The 15194-nt window shown below is 51.2% G+C and overlaps 1 protein-coding gene across 2 annotated transcripts in view; it reads right to left on the bottom strand.

Annotated features, from left to right (window-relative positions):
- Window positions 1-15194, bottom strand: part of TRPC4AP (transient receptor potential cation channel subfamily C member 4 associated protein) — an 82641-nt gene that overhangs the window by 1005 nt on the left and 66442 nt on the right. For both annotated transcript variants that reach the window (XM_003359957.4, XM_013985291.2), the window contains exons 9-18: window positions 12463-12629; window positions 9451-9582; window positions 7679-7737; window positions 6054-6155; window positions 4839-4922; window positions 3735-3825; window positions 2530-2670; window positions 1881-1989; window positions 1187-1299; window positions 127-333 (exon numbers count right to left, since the gene is read on the bottom strand). In XM_003359957.4, the coding sequence (XP_003360005.1) occupies window positions 127-333; window positions 1187-1299; window positions 1881-1989; window positions 2530-2670; window positions 3735-3825; window positions 4839-4922; window positions 6054-6155; window positions 7679-7737; window positions 9451-9582; window positions 12463-12629 (1205 nt within the window). The remainder of the gene's footprint in view (window positions 1-126; window positions 334-1186; window positions 1300-1880; window positions 1990-2529; window positions 2671-3734; window positions 3826-4838; window positions 4923-6053; window positions 6156-7678; window positions 7738-9450; window positions 9583-12462; window positions 12630-15194) is intronic.

Raw genomic sequence — 15194 nt, forward strand, 5'->3', positions numbered from 1 at the left:
AGGGGACAAAAGCTACCTGCCACAGGGCCCGGGTGGGGACCACACACACCCCGGCTGCCCCTCAGAGGAACCCTGGTCCCGCGTGCCTGCCACCCACCGGCCACCCCTCAGGGGTGGGGCACTCACGTTCTCCAGGCAGGTGCTGTCCTTGTCCTTGTGCAGGTAATGCTGCTGCCAGAAGCGCAGTAGGTTGTGGAAGTTGTTGAGCAGGAAGCCAGGGTACTTCTTGCTGTGCTCCATCCGCTGCAGGAGCCGCAGGTACAGGGGCAGCCGCTCTTTCCGGCGGGCCAGCATCAGGATCACCAGGCTGGTGTTGAGGCAGCTGACGTTCTCCTGCAAGGACCAGGCCACCCGGGTTAGGCGCATGCCGGCAGCCCCTGGTGGACCGGGGGTGCCACCAGGTGGGGAGAACGGTGTCTCCAGCAGACTCCACAGGCTTTAGGCTGAGCCGCCTCTGTACAAAGCTGATAGGGGTCTGGGGAGAGGAGTGATGCCAGCATCCTGCCCCAAGCACCCTCCTAGTCCCTCACCCCCCATCCCCACCCTGTGGGATCTTCGTCATCAGTAGTCGGGGTCTGCTCCTTCTCCAGCACCAGCTGAGAAGGATCACTTCTTCTCGGGAGTACTGATCCCTGGGGGCGGGTGCACCACCAGATGCGGGTATCTCACTGTCATCCGCTCAGCACTAGACAGGCAGCTCCTCGAAGGAAGTGTCTCGGTCTGTTTTGTTCACTGTGCATCCCCAGCCCAGGGCTTCACCTCCATAAATATTTGTTAGTTGAAGGAACAAACCAACAACCTCTGAGAGGGAGCATATTACGCCCATTTTAGAAAAGAGGGGTGTGACACTTGGAGAAGGGACAGCTGCATAGTCAGGAAGGCGGAAATCAAAGCCAGGTCCAACCCCAAAGCCTGCACAGCAGGTGGGGCTCAGAGAGCGCTGGACTGGGAGTCAGAGCTCATCACCTGTCCAGACTCTGCCCCAAACCGTCTGTGACCTCGGAGACTTGCTCTTTCCCCAGGCCCTGTCTGGAAAATAGGACACTGAGCCCTTACAGAAAAAGTCCTCAGGACAGCCGGGAGGGCTTCCTAGGAACCAGGAAAGGTCTCAAGAGCTGCACCTCTAGGGTGAAGGCGGCACCCATTTCCCATCTCCCTCTGGCTGTGGCAGGGCTGCAGGCCTCACCTGGGTCAGTGTCTGCACGTGGATGATATTGATGAGGCGGAAGAGAAAGGACATCTGTGTGGGCACCTGGGATATGTAGGCAAGCAGGCGGCACTCGGACAGGACCTCCACAACTGGGGACAGAGAGGCAGAGTGTGAGCAGCTGCTCTGGCCCAGGGGCCTGACACCCCTCAAGGCTTCAAGTCCCCCTTGAGTCCTGACTCTGAAGCTGGGAGCCCCCACCGTCAAAACAACTACAGAAAAGGTTGGCTGCAGCAGGAACACATTTCCAGCTGTTCTGCCACCCTGGCTAATCCCTGACCAGGAGTCCACCTTTTCCCTCAGGCAGTTCTGGGACCCCTCTCTCCCTGAGACCCTCCCCAGGTCTCCCCACCTGAGTCCCCCACATCCCAGGCCAGGAGAGAAAGATGTGTATTGTTTTTTTTGCATTTTTACTGGCAACATGGGTGTTTTGTTTTGTTTTGTTTTTTTGTTTTTACCTTTATGAAAAGGTTGCATGTGCTCATCAGAAGAAGCACAGATGACTGACAGAGAAAAGTAAAATCAGCCAAGAAAATCACCTGGAGAGCCACAATCTTGACCCCAACCATGTGGGTGTTTGGTGCAGCTGCTTCCAGGCATTTCTATTTCTTTGTCAGAGGTTGGGTGTTTGACATCAGGGCAGATTGATCTTGGCATTATGGCTTTTTCTTACCCTTCATGTCCACCTGGTTTTCAAATCGGTCCAATGACAAAGTGACACAGCGCACCAGCATGTTGGAGTCCACCAGCGAGCTGTTGATCTGCTTCAGGAACACCTGGAACTGGAGCAGAGCCCGGGCTCAGATGGGCTGGGGGCGGCGGGCTCTTGGCTGGAGATGGCCAAGGCCCAGGGTGTGCAGTCCTGCAAGGGGCACCAACCCACCTGGGCCCAGCAGGGAGACCAGAACTCTGACAAACCAGGAGACCTGCCCCAGCAAGAACTCATCCCAGTGAGTTCTTCTGACACCACGCCCAGTGTTTTCTACACTGAAGGGATTCCTCTCCTTTTTACTGCAGCGGGTCTGAGCTGGGTTTCTGCCCCACACACCCTGTGAGCCTAACACACCAGGCCCAGTCCTGCCCTTCTGGGGCTCACCTGGCACCCGTTTCCACACCTCACCCCTGCCCACAAGCAGCTGACCTTCACCCCTGTGTACCCAGGGTCTGCAACTGTGGCCAGCACAGAGCACTGCTAATGACTGCCTGCCAACTTGCCAGGACTCGCCAAATTGAAACCAGCACCTGAAGACCTGTGACGACTGGGCCCCAACAGAAATTCTGGACAATGCATCAAACCCCACGGAGCCCTGGCTCATACTTACCTTTGCATCAGTGTTGATGTACTTGTTGAACCTCTTGAATGCATCAACATTGAATTTCATCAGCTCCCCCAGGAGGTCAAAGTAACTCTGGAGCACATCCCGTGACTTGCACTCACTGTCCACGATGCAGTAGAGGATGTGCTGGGGGTGGGAAAGGACAGGGTGAGGGCAGGAGAGTGGTGCTCCCCAGGGCCAGTGGGCACATGTGGCTGCTGCCCCCAGGCTGCGCTCACCTAGGCTGCCCACTGCCTGACCCCCTCCCAGCTCTGGCACAGCTCGGGCCGTGTGACGTTTGCTTTGAGCAAACATCCAGCCCAATGGGAGCTGCTCCCCCGTCTAGATTCTCAGCTGAGGACGCTGGGGGCTCCAAGGGTAGGTCCAGGCCTGACACACCTCACCAGGAAGTGGCGGGGTGGGGAGGTTGGGGTATGTAGCCACAATCTCTCTCGCCCGCCCAGGTCTGAGCCAAAGCCTCTGCAGGATGCCCAAGGGGCTCCAGCTGGCAGGGAGGGAGCCGTCTCCAGAGGTAACACTGGCCACTGCCCCAGCCCGGAGGCCATTCAAGTGAAGCACAAGGTTTAAGGACTCGGGACACATTTTGACCCCATGGTTTGCCTATTTATGTTAATGAATGAAAATGTTTACACTAAAATCAATGAATTTTTATCAAGAACAATTTAACTTCTTGATGAAGTTTTCTATAACAGTTTTCTTTTTCCTTTTCTTTTTTTTTTTGAAGTTGTATATGCTGATTTGGATCAATTCTTCTCCTTATGGATTTTTTTTTTAACCAATTCATGGGTCAGTTTCTTATCTGTTATCTTTTTAGGTTTTAAGCAATTGTACCTTTGGACATTCTGCCCTCCCCCCTTTGTAAATTTTGCTTTTTCTGGAGACCATTTTTCAAAAAGGGAAATTGACTTTTAGTCAGCAGCAAAATGTCCTCAGGGTCAAAAGGCCTTGCTGGGTAACCTTAGAGTCACTATAATCCTCCAAGGCCACCCCAGATCCCTCATCACCCGTTAAGCACCCACAGGGAAGCCAATGTTGAAAGCTCAGGGGAAAGAGCAGGGCAATCTGCCCTGGTGTCAGGATAGAACTGGTGCCCCTGCCAGCTGTCCACGGCTCGGGACAGGAAAGCGATGCGTGGGCCGGGGGTGGGGGGAGGCGGGGCGCCCGACACCCTGGCTCCTCCAGGCCATTACCTCTAGAAGGCCTCGCTTCAGCAGGAACATCTGGTCTGCATAGGAGGTGGTCCCTCGGAGGAAACTCTCCACAGCCCGAGCTTGCCAAAACCTGCGACCCAAATGTTGAGCCCTGGCCCAGGTGGCTAAGGCTGCCCTCTTCTGGCCCATGTTCCTTTCACCAAGGGGCTGGGAGATGTGTCTACCTTTTCATTTATCCACCAGACATTTCCTGAACATCTATCAGGCATCGGGCCTCCTACTAGGCACTGGGGACACAGCAAGAGCCCGCATCCTCATGGAGCTGACAGCTCTGTGGGAACAGTTCTCTATGTGGTTCTGCCTGGAAGGAGCTGTGCCTCAAAGGTGGCATCTAGGACAAAAGGCTGGCCCAGGAAGTCACACGTGGAAACACTCTAGGCTCTGCCCTTCAGAGGATCAGGAGGATTTGGAATGCATGAGGGAACCTGACAGCCGTGTAGAGACGGGCCACTGAGCTCATTTCTGATGGCCTGTCCTAGAGAAGAGGTGGCCGATTCTGGCTGAGTGGCCCCAGAGGGCAGTGCTGAGATCTGTGAGGGGAGGTTGGGACAAGGCAGGCTGAGCTGACAGGCGCCCTTGGGCGTGGAGCCTCCTGACAGCTCATTCATCCGCTACTCCTATCCACAGCCTGTAAGATTCAACTTAGACAAGTCTAAGAACTGAGAGCCCTCCCTGTGGGCGCCCACCCACCAGCCCCCAGCTGGGAAGGGCTTTCCTTCGTTCCCTGGCTCCATGCCTTTCCACACTGCATCTCACGCACAGGTTTCTTTCCATGCTTGCTTCCCACAACCCCGGGAACTCCACATAGGCAGGGCCTGTATCTCCCATTTCCCACCTGTCCAGCACCAGCACAGAAGAGGTGCTTGGTGAATGCTTGGTCAATTCTTGAAAGGCACTGTTGGCATGCAGCAGAAGCCACCAAGTACATGCTGAGTCAGCACAAGGGAGATGGCAGACTCGCTCCCTGATAGTAACCAGGTATCTGAGGTGGAAGCTGATGACTAAAGGAGGTATTTCTAACAGCTTAAGAAACACATGGCTCCTGGGCCTCTCCGGAGTGGCAGGGGCGTGTCCCAAATCTACCTGAAAGATGACTCAGCTGGCTCCTTCTTCATGACCTGCAGCAGACGAGTTAATAAGCCCCTCTTCCCATCACACACCAAACTCCTAAAATAAAATAGGAAGATAGGGGTCAAGTTCCACTTTGCTGAAGCACTGTGTCCTGAGGCTCTGGGGCTGGGTATCTCTGTTGGCTTAGGTGGGTAAAAAAACCTACAGGATGTCCTCCTGCTCCACCTGGTTCCAGAGCACCCCGAGGACTCCTGCAGTCTTGGAAATGAACAGCCAAATGCATTCTCAACACATCTCAGACCAGCTTTCCGGCCCATACTTGCTGACAAGTGATCAAAGGCCAGAGAAACACCCAGAGTCATATAGGCTCAGAACTGCTCGGGGGAGGGCTGCTCACAACAAAAGTGGGTGTAAAACACCATGACGGAGTCTAGCAGATGGGACAAGGCCTATGGCAACAGGGTGAGACAGAGAGGACCCTGGGCCCCAGATTCAACTCCAGATGGCCTTGGACAAGTACCCGAGCCTCTAGGCTTCTGCTTCCTGGTCCAGGAAGTAAAGACAGTAAACGAGGAAACAACTCAGGCTGCACCATGGGGGAGAGAGCGCCCAGCCTGGAGAGAGGTTCCAGACCCTAAGATTCCTCCTCCAACAGAGCAGCTCCACTATTTATCCACCACAGGCATTAGGGTAGGATGGTATTCAACTTCATTTGAACAAAGATTTCTGCTGCCTTAAAAACAAAATTAAAAAAACCACAAGAGAATTCTGCTGGATATAGTCCTCCTGTAGCTGGATATAGTCCTTCTGGCCTGACCCCTGTGAGCCTGTGACCTCCCTGCTCTGCTCCAGAAAGTGAGGCAAGCATAACCCCACGCACGGGCCTTGGCATGGGGCAGAAAGGAGCATGTCAATGAAGGTGAGTGACAAGGGAGAGGGCAGATACATACAACCTTTGGCAGGTGACCTCTCCAAGCCCCTGCTCCTTGGTCTGTAAAGGGGAGTTGGTGATGGCACTTCCCTCCCAGGGCTGCTGTGGGGCTCCAATGAGATAATGCAGGTGACAGGAGGACAGTGTCTGGCACACAGAAGCCCTCAGGACACTGTAGCTACATGCATGTGAGAAAGGACAAGTATGCAAACCTGCGTGCACCCATCTGTGAGCCCCAGGGCCCTCAGGCGCCCAGGGTGGGCTGTGGGCCACAGCTGCAACCCCCACACACTCACCTGTCAGTGTTGAGGACGGCTTCCACCTCGGGGATGTTGGCCTTGAGAGAGATGGCACTGAGTTCGTTCAGCTCTTGGTTGTTGAGCAGTAGGTACTTGTTCCTGAAACAAATGTGTTTGAGGTGGTAAAGTACAGGAACTGGGGCTGCCAGGTCAACACTGCGCTGGTTCCCTGCCCCTCTCCTGTGAGGAAATCTGAGAAGTCCCCAGTGCCACTCACCCCGAGCCGGCATTCTGCAGCAAGGCACGCAGCCCGCTGCTCTCAGGCTGTGGGAGTGTCCCGGGTCCCTACGTCCACTCTCTGCCATATCCACTAACAAGGCCCCTTCCTTGGCACCTGTAGGCCTTTCTTTTGCCACTGAACATTTCTATTTAATTTCTCAAAGGCACTGCCAACTCGGTGATGGCCAAATTAAACTCGTCATTTTACTCCTCAAACCTGGCCCTACTCCAGCACTCCCACCAGCCAGGAGCTTGAATCGGCCGGGACACTGCCTTCTTCACCCTTCATCCAGGCCTGTCATCGCCCAAGCCAAGTGGACAGAACCAGCTTCCTAAATGGTCTCCCTATAGGAATGGATCCTGCACACAGTACCCAGAACGATCTTGAGAAAACTGGAATCTCATCATGTTACTCCCATTAAAAACACTCCCACAGCATAGCTTTAGAATATACAAAATCCAAGCCTGTGAACATGACGCATCAGAATTAAGAGCCTCATGAAAGCTAGGGGCCCAATTCCTCAGGAAAAAAGGACATACTCAGAACATACTGGTGCCATTTTTCCAAGGACTGACATATGTCCTGGTTTAAGGCTTCAAACAGAGAACCTCTCAAAGGGGGTGGTCCACAAAAATCCAGACAAAAGCAGCGAAGTAAAGGCCCCTGAGGCCACATGTGTCCTCAGGCAGGTCCTCTCAGCTTATACAGTATCTCAAAAGAATTTAAACCAACAGGTAAAAATCAGGACCTTTCACATAAATCTTAATTTCTGGCTTTCCTTGGGGGGAAACTCAGAAGCTATGCAACAGCGGGCCCTGTATCCTGTACACCGACACCTGCTAAGGGCGGCTGTGTGTGCTCTAGCTTTCCTCAAAGCCAAGGTCACAGGTCAGCTGCCATTTACCCCTCCTCTGCACTGTTTCCTCATAGCAGAGAATCATTCTCCATGAGAAGTTGAAAAATAAAAAAATGAGAGAGGGCAGAATATGTTTCAAGGAGAACGGGAGAGAGTAGATCTCCTTATGCCGGTGAAGAATATTCCATCTGCCCCCTTGGCCACCTGCGGCTCCTGCCGGCCCCTGCGAATAGCCAAGCTTTCCACTCCCAGCTCAGAGGACAGACGGCTGAGAGATGGACTGACTTCCAAGGAAATAAGGGACCAGCAACTTCTGCACTCACTTCCAAGGTGGCTGCGGGGGCGAAGGGAAAGCTCGGCACAGCGCCTGGCTTAAAGGAAGGCCTGGACAAGCGCTGCTCTTATCGTGGACGTGCAGCACCACACGGTAACGCTGAGCCAGTGGCTCCCATGGCTCCCAGGTCCTCCTGAGCTGAGGCCAGTGATGTGACAAAGAGAGGAGAGAAGACAGCCAAACAACTCTCTGCCAGGGCAGCTTGTACTTACTCATGGTGGTCGCTGAAACTCTGGAGGAGCCTCAAAAACTGTATCTTCAAGGTGATGTCCTAAAATACAGGTGCATCCTGATGTTAAAACCACAGTCACAACGTCCCAAAAGAAAACAAAAGGCTCTGGTAAGAGCTGGGCATCACTACTTCTCTGAGCCTCTGTCTTTGTGCACAATGAGGACTTTGCTTTAGTCAGAAAACCCTTTGTTGACGTCCACATCTGGCCAACAGCAGATCAAGCTAGTGTGCACCCTTCCTATTAAAAACATCTTGACATACTGGATAAAAAAATAACTGAAATTACATTAAATGTGAGTTAAGTTCATAGGAAAGAAAGGAAAATCCACTAGAATCAGAAATGAGGAAAGGACCAAATTCAGAGCAGTGAACACTGGAGCTGGGGGATGGCAGCTCTGGGCGGGGTGGAGAAATGGAAGTGAGACTTCTTGCCAGTGCTTGCGTTTCAGTGCTCTGCAGGGACCAGACAAAACCTTGGGCCCACAGAAAGCCTGTGGAGCATATACATTTGGAGAAAAAAGGGTTAGAGAAACCCTGCCTACCAGCCCAGGGAGCTGGCAAAGGAGCCTGTCTCTGCCACGGTGCTGCTGGTAGTGGAGGGGAGCCCCCAGTCCCAAGGAGGCACCACCAGAGCAGCAGGGCAAAGCCACGTCAAGGGGAACATGCCCTGGTACACCGCGCCTCCTAAAGTACCAGGCAGAGGAAAGCAAACTGTTCTCCAGAAATACTTCCAGGGCCCAGGTCACACAGGTTCTCACAGGGAAAACCAGCACCCCCTCCACGCCCCCCACCAAAAGTCCCCACCTAGACACATGACACAGCACAAGGCAACACTCCACCCGAGGTGAGTCTGAAGACTTGGATACAAGTATTAGCACCCCATGAGCAATCCAAAACAGACCATAAAAAAGTATGCTATGAAAAAATAAAGAACTGAAATTAAAGAGAGAAAATGCAACAGAAGAACAAAATATTAACATACCAAGTAAAAAGACTAAGTAGTTTTTGACAAAGATCCAGATAGAGTGTCTAGAAATGCAGAATATATTCACCTGAAATTAACGCAAATGGATGAGCTGGAAGGCAAATCCAGAGAAAACCAATAAACTAAAAGATATGGCCCTGAGGAAAACCCCCAGAACGTAGCTTAGAGACCAGGGAGGACCCATGGCCCTTTCCCCCTCCTGCTGATGGCCGATGATCTTGCTTTTGTAAGAAACAGAGGCTCAGAGACTCAGTGACTGGTTCAAGCTCTCCCCAAACGCTGAGTGCACAATAGGCCTCCTGACTCCCAGCTCAGTGTTCTCTAGGGCACCGTGAGAGAGACCAGACAGAGGTGAGCCCTCCACCCTCAAAAAAAGAAAACTGCCTAAACCCTTTCAGAAGGCAGACCACTGACATGGTTCCAGAAGGCAAATCTACTATCAGTGGATATAGATTACAACCAGGCAGAGTACAGAATGAGAAAAACCACGCTGCTTTCGAGCAGGCGGCCTGTCTGGGGGTAGCAAGTGCCCCGCCAGGAGCTGTACAAAGGGAGGCTGGCTGGAGGGTCCCTCCTCAAAAGGAATTTCTGGGCAGGTGGAGGGTAAGGGGTCAGATCCTTCCCCAAGGTACCTGCCACTTATGGGATTACACAGGCTATGACTTTCAATTTCTGCTCTTCTCTCAAAGAATGAGATTTCAAAGGGCCAACAGCAGGTCCTGAAACAACTTGTAAGGCCCATCTACGTCACTGGGGTCCCTGCTTACCGGGCTACAGTCACAGTTCTGGTTGTGACCATGGAGCACAAGGGCAGACGCTGAATGCTTCCTCCAAATCAGTTTGTCAAACAAATTATTCAGCCCGGGGATCAGCTTGAACTCTGCAATCATTCTGTGAACCTGGATGAGGAAGGAAAGCAAAAGCATTAAGACAAATGCAAAAACAAAAGACAAATGAGCTGTGAAGACCCATCAAAGCTGGGTATGTGTGCACAATGGGTCTTCAGGACAAAGAAAGCAACAGTCAGTAGGGGTGGCTGAAGTTCAAAGAAAACATCCCCACTTACTCTGCACGACCCCCGCCCCCCTGTCCCACGCCCCGTACAAATATACTTTTAAACACTTTAGAAGGAGACATTAATAACTGGTAAAATTAGATGCTTCATGGAGGAACCTGAATGTTCAGGCTCAGAGGGGAAAAAGGCTTCACTGATATTTATTTACACCTTTTCATGCAGAACTGTGAAATATTAACCTAGGAAAAATAATTTTTTACACAACATAAACCAAAGCCACTACTACTTCTCAGGACTGTTACAAGGATGACGTCGGAAAACCTCTGTCTAGTCCAGAGCAGAGCACAATCCTTACCAACTCCCACTTTACCAGGGGAAAGGGCAGTTTAGCAGGACTGACAAGGCCACAGCAAGAATGGAAATGTCATCAGGGGTTCTAATCTGAAAGCCTGCTCCTCCCCAGTCCACCGCAGGCTGGCATTTATCTTGGGAGACCAGAACTTGACAATGCTGTGACTCTGGGCAACATTCTTCTTTGCGCCTGAGTCTTTTAATGGAAAATGAGGGATAATGAAGCTGTTGAAAGGACTCAATGAGGTCATGTGGGGGAAGCTCAGGGCTTGACTTGAAGCACTGGAAAAAATGAATTCTGGATTGACTATTTTCACCAGCACTCATGACATCTGGTGAGCATTTCCAGTCTAGTGATTTCCAGTCAGTGTCGCAAGACTGGTCAGAGCACTTGGCCCGAATGCACAATAAGGCCACCCCAAGGAGGAGCCTTTCATGAGACCTGGCCAGGGAAATTTTGTCCCCTCTGTCTGGGTCTAGGTAGGGTCTGTGAACCCAGGTCCCCACAGTGGCTGGCACACAGAAGGAACTCCCTAAATGCTGACTGTGCAAATGAGGACACAGCAGCATAACACTGGTTCACAGTAAGATGGGATTCTGGGTCTCAGCTTGGGGTCTCTCCCAAGGAAACAGCAGCTCTCATCACACTTTAACCAAAGACCACAATGATTCATAGAAACTTGGTAACAGGAAGGCTCAGGGAGGAGGAACTGAGGGGGCAGAAAGAAGAGTCAGGGCAGCAGGGTTTAAATCCTGGCTCTACCGAAGCCTGGTGATTGAGGGCATGCCATGGACTCTTTTCTGTACCGTGGTTTTCAGTGGGGTGGGGGGGTCACCACGTGCCGTATAACTTACCGAATACCCCCCAAATTCAAGCAGGAATGACTCTGAAAGTGCCTCAGAAAAGAAAAAGCACTCACATGTAAGACATCACAACTAGCATTTTTTTTTTTTTTATAAGAAATACATTCCATTGCGAAGGAAGGCCCAGTGCTATGGACACCAGAGTGAGATATCTCATCCAGTGTCCTGGTTTTAAATGCCAACCATAGGCGGACAACCACAAAGTTGTACCTCCATGCCCCATCTCTCCCCTAACCCCCAAGGCAGGGAACCCAAGTGCCAAGTCTAACAGACACCCTAAACCTAACCTGTTCAAACCAAACTCCTCACCTTCCTCCCTATGCCTGCCCCCTGACTCCTTACCCATTGGTCTTAACCATCTCAATAAATGGCAAACCACTCTTCCCACCTGCTCAGGCCAAAAACCTTGGACAGAGTTAAGGAAGTTATCTTTAACTCCTCTCTCCACTGATGCCATCTGACCTCTCAGTAAATCCTAGCTGTTCTATTTTCAAAATAGATCCAGAATGCAAGCACTTCTCACACTCCTACCACCAATATGCTGGTCCTGGCAACTGTCAGCTCTTTTACACAGCAGCCAGAGGATGGCTTCCCACTCCACTGAGTAAACACCAGAGTCCTTAAATGGCCTATGGAAGCCTGATGTGATCGGGGCTCCCCACCACCCCTCTGCCCTCCTCTCCTTGCCGCTTGTTCCCATCCACCTGCCCCCAGCTTCCTTACTAGTCCACCACCCCTGCAGGCAGGCTCCCACCCCAGGGGCCCGCTCCCTCAGCCTGGGAAGCTGCCTTGGGGGGTCGGCATGCCTGGCTCCCTCACTTCCTTCCGGACACTGCCATGCCAGATATCAGCTTTTCAGGCAGTCTTTTCCCTGGCTAACCTCGAAAATTGCTCCTCACCTGTAAAACTGTGATAACTACACCCATCTCACAGTCATGTGAGAATACAGGGTCTGACTCAAAAAGGTGCTCAAGGACTCCTGAGCTCCCAGCTTTCCCTTCCTTCAATCCCCCTGCCCCCGGCCCCCATGCCTAGTTTCATTCCTAGGAGAATGGTGCAGGTGCCACGAGTGGGCTATTTAGCCATCTTGAAGAAGATGCCACATGCTTCCAGAGCCTTCCTCCTCCTTGATCCTCCCTCCTGGAACTGCTTCAAGGCTCAGGGAACCTCAGCACATGTGGAGCCTCTTTGGAGTTGCCTCGTTTTCATAACTTGACAAAGCTCTGGCCCACCACCTCAAGCCACCATGAGATTGGCAACTTCTCCAGACATCCTGCCAGACATCTACCCTTTATTCGGCACATTAACAAGGTCAGGTAACATGGCTGAGCTGTCAATTTCTGCCCTGGGCACCAATGCTCTGTCTAGAAATGCTGCCCACAGATCATAAGCTCTGGAATCAGACTAGTTTCCCAACATGTTAAACAGGGATAAATGGAACCCAACTCTTTGCTTTGCTGTGCTAGAGACAGAGCCATTATGAGAGGCGGTCACCCAGGAAGCGTGTGCTCCTGGCTCCTCCTGTTCTGACCTGTGAGGAGGGGCCCACCTGATTTCGCTGACGTCCCATCAGCAGCACGCAGAGGACATAGAGCACTTCCAGTTTGTACATGATCTCATGCATGATCTTCATTGACTGAGGCAGCTGGGTCCTAGTTGAAGTGTGAGGCAGGCCATTCTCCTCAGAAGCCCCTGGAGGAGGGAAGACAATGGAGGCTGAGACAGCCACCAGGAGAGAGGGTCAGTCACTGCTTGTGAGGATACGTGCTTCTGCCCCTCAAGCACGCTCTGAACAAACTTAAGTAACAGCCATTAGAGTGGGCCTTGAGCCCGTGACAGTAACTTTGTTTTTTGGGTTTTTGTTTTTTTTTTTTTTTTTTTTTTTGTCTTTTCTAGGGCCGCACCCGCAGCATATGGAAGTTCCCAGACCAGGGGTTTAAGCGGAGCTGTAGCCGCCGGCCTATGCCAGAGTCACAGCAACTCGGGATCCGAGCCGCGTCTGAGATCTATACCACAGCTCACGCAACGCCAGATCCTTAACCCACTGAGCAAGGTCAGGGGTCGAACCCGCAACCTCATGGTTCCTAGTCAGATTCATTAACCACTGAGCCATGACGGGAACTCCAGTGACAGAAACTTTGAAAGCCGCAAAACTCCCTTTAGGCCCTGAGGGGTCAGAGAAGCTGAGAAATTTAGGAACATGGACTCTCTAATTCTATCCTATCAACTTCAACACTCAGTAAAAATACTCTGACACAGCCAATGCAGCAATGAGATCCAGCCCTTCCCTGCCTTACTCCCTTCTGCCACCATAAGACCCATCCACCCCCACCCCCAGAAAGTACCCAGTCAGATGTCTAGCTGCATATTGTGTCAAATTCTCTTCAGCCCACAAATGACTCTGAGTACCTGGTCCTTCTACCTAGATTCCACAAGGGGGCAGTGCTGAAGGACTAAAAGGGATCCTTTCTGAAGTTTTTTCCTCCTGTTTTTCAAACAACAACCATCTAAAGTTTCCTAAGGTTCAACTCCCTAAGGCAGACCAGGCATCACAATTGCTAGCAGTGGGACAGATGAACATACTAACCTCTAGAAGCTTTTCCTTTTACCCAATTCCATGATTAGTAACAACAGCAAAAGCTACATAATACTTAAGGGACACTTACTATGTGTCTGGCATTGTGTTTGGGGCTCTAGGTAAACCATCGCATTTACTCTACTACCCAGGGAACAAAAAAAGCGTCAGTGGGTCACAGAGGCCACAGTGAAGTGTACTCTCCGGAATGTGGCAGAGCAAAGGGATGAGGACTAAGGGCTGTGGAACGACAACCTGCTGGCTGGGTGACACTGGGCAAGTCACCTCCTCATCAGGCGTTTGAGTGCCATGTAAAACGGGAAGGACGGCAGTGCTGCACTGGTTGGCTAGGGTCCCTGTGAGGAGTGAATGAGGACACAAGAAAGCCCAGCACCAGATTCCTGGGAAGCAGGTCCCTATCATTTTTAAGGGTCAGGGTCAGGAGACCTTAGGATTTACTTCCCCTCAGTTTCCCTCACTTTTAAGGTGAAAGGATGAATCAGTAACTACTAATCAGTAACCACTAAGGTCCTTTCAAGCTCCTACTGGGACTGCTGCCCCAGAAGCCTTGTGCAAAGGCCTGAAAATCTATGTGGTACAGAGCAATGCTTTTGAATACATTCAGGTGAGGTGCATGCAGAGTCAGGACTGCTGCATGGTGATATCGTGACGTAAGAGCCTAACTTAACTCCACTCTACAGACCTGAAACTATTTTTTCCAGCCATGTGACCTCACTAATACAAAAGCTGAAAGAAGACCAGCTGCTGAACAAAGCATGACAGAGGAAGTGCAGCACAGGCCTAAGCACCCTGAAGCCTGGCTGCTGGGTATGAACCCCAGCTCTGTTCACTAGCTGGGTGGCTCTGGGGAAACTTGTTGACCTATCTATGCTTCAGTATCCATCCTCATCTGTTAAACGGGGATAATGGCAACAGAACCTATCATTTAATCTTTGCAACATTATCTCTTAGCAATGTTGCAAAGATTAAATGATTTACATATGTTGAAAGCGGTTAAAAAGCGGTTAAAAAATGCTGGACACATGTATGCAACACATAAGTCTGTGTTAAAAAGAAGTAAAAAACTAACTCTGAGTTTTTCTGCTAATGCTTGCTTGCTATTTGTTTTCTTTCTTCTAATCTGCAAGCTCTTAATGGCAACTATAGTGGCAGTGGGTAAAGACTAAGAAAAATTTCCTAGAGAAAATCTAATTGTGAAAATTCTATCTATTCACATAAAGTTTCTTCCATGTTGGGAGAAAAACCATAGTTACTCGATCTATGTGTTGGGACTCCCTGGCCCAGCTCCCAGAACTGTTTAAGAGTCAACTGATTTAAAGAGAATCTGAAAAGCTATCATGCAAAATCCTGCCTCTGCTGCACACTTGCTGTGTAGCCTCCAGTGCCTCAGCATCCTCATCCCCTAGCTCAGGGGACCTGAGGGCACTGCGGGGTTTCGGGGGGGTGATGTCTGTGGAAGGAGCAGGTGTGCACATAAGCCTTCCTCAGTTAATAAATGTCTGTGGAGAAAGAGAAAAACGGGCAGCTTGGACTCCTCTGAGCCACTGCCAACTCTTGGAGCCTGGTTTGCAAAGGCCTGACAAGAAATTCTCTGGGATAAATATTTTCAAGAAACACAGTCCTCAAAGCAATGGCTAGAGCTTAGCGACAAGGTAATTCCCAAGGATGAGGATGGGAAAACTAGT

This window comes from Sus scrofa, chromosome 17 (genome assembly GCF_000003025.6).
Source record: "Sus scrofa isolate TJ Tabasco breed Duroc chromosome 17, Sscrofa11.1, whole genome shotgun sequence".
Classification (NCBI taxonomy): Eukaryota; Metazoa; Chordata; class Mammalia; order Artiodactyla; family Suidae; genus Sus; species Sus scrofa.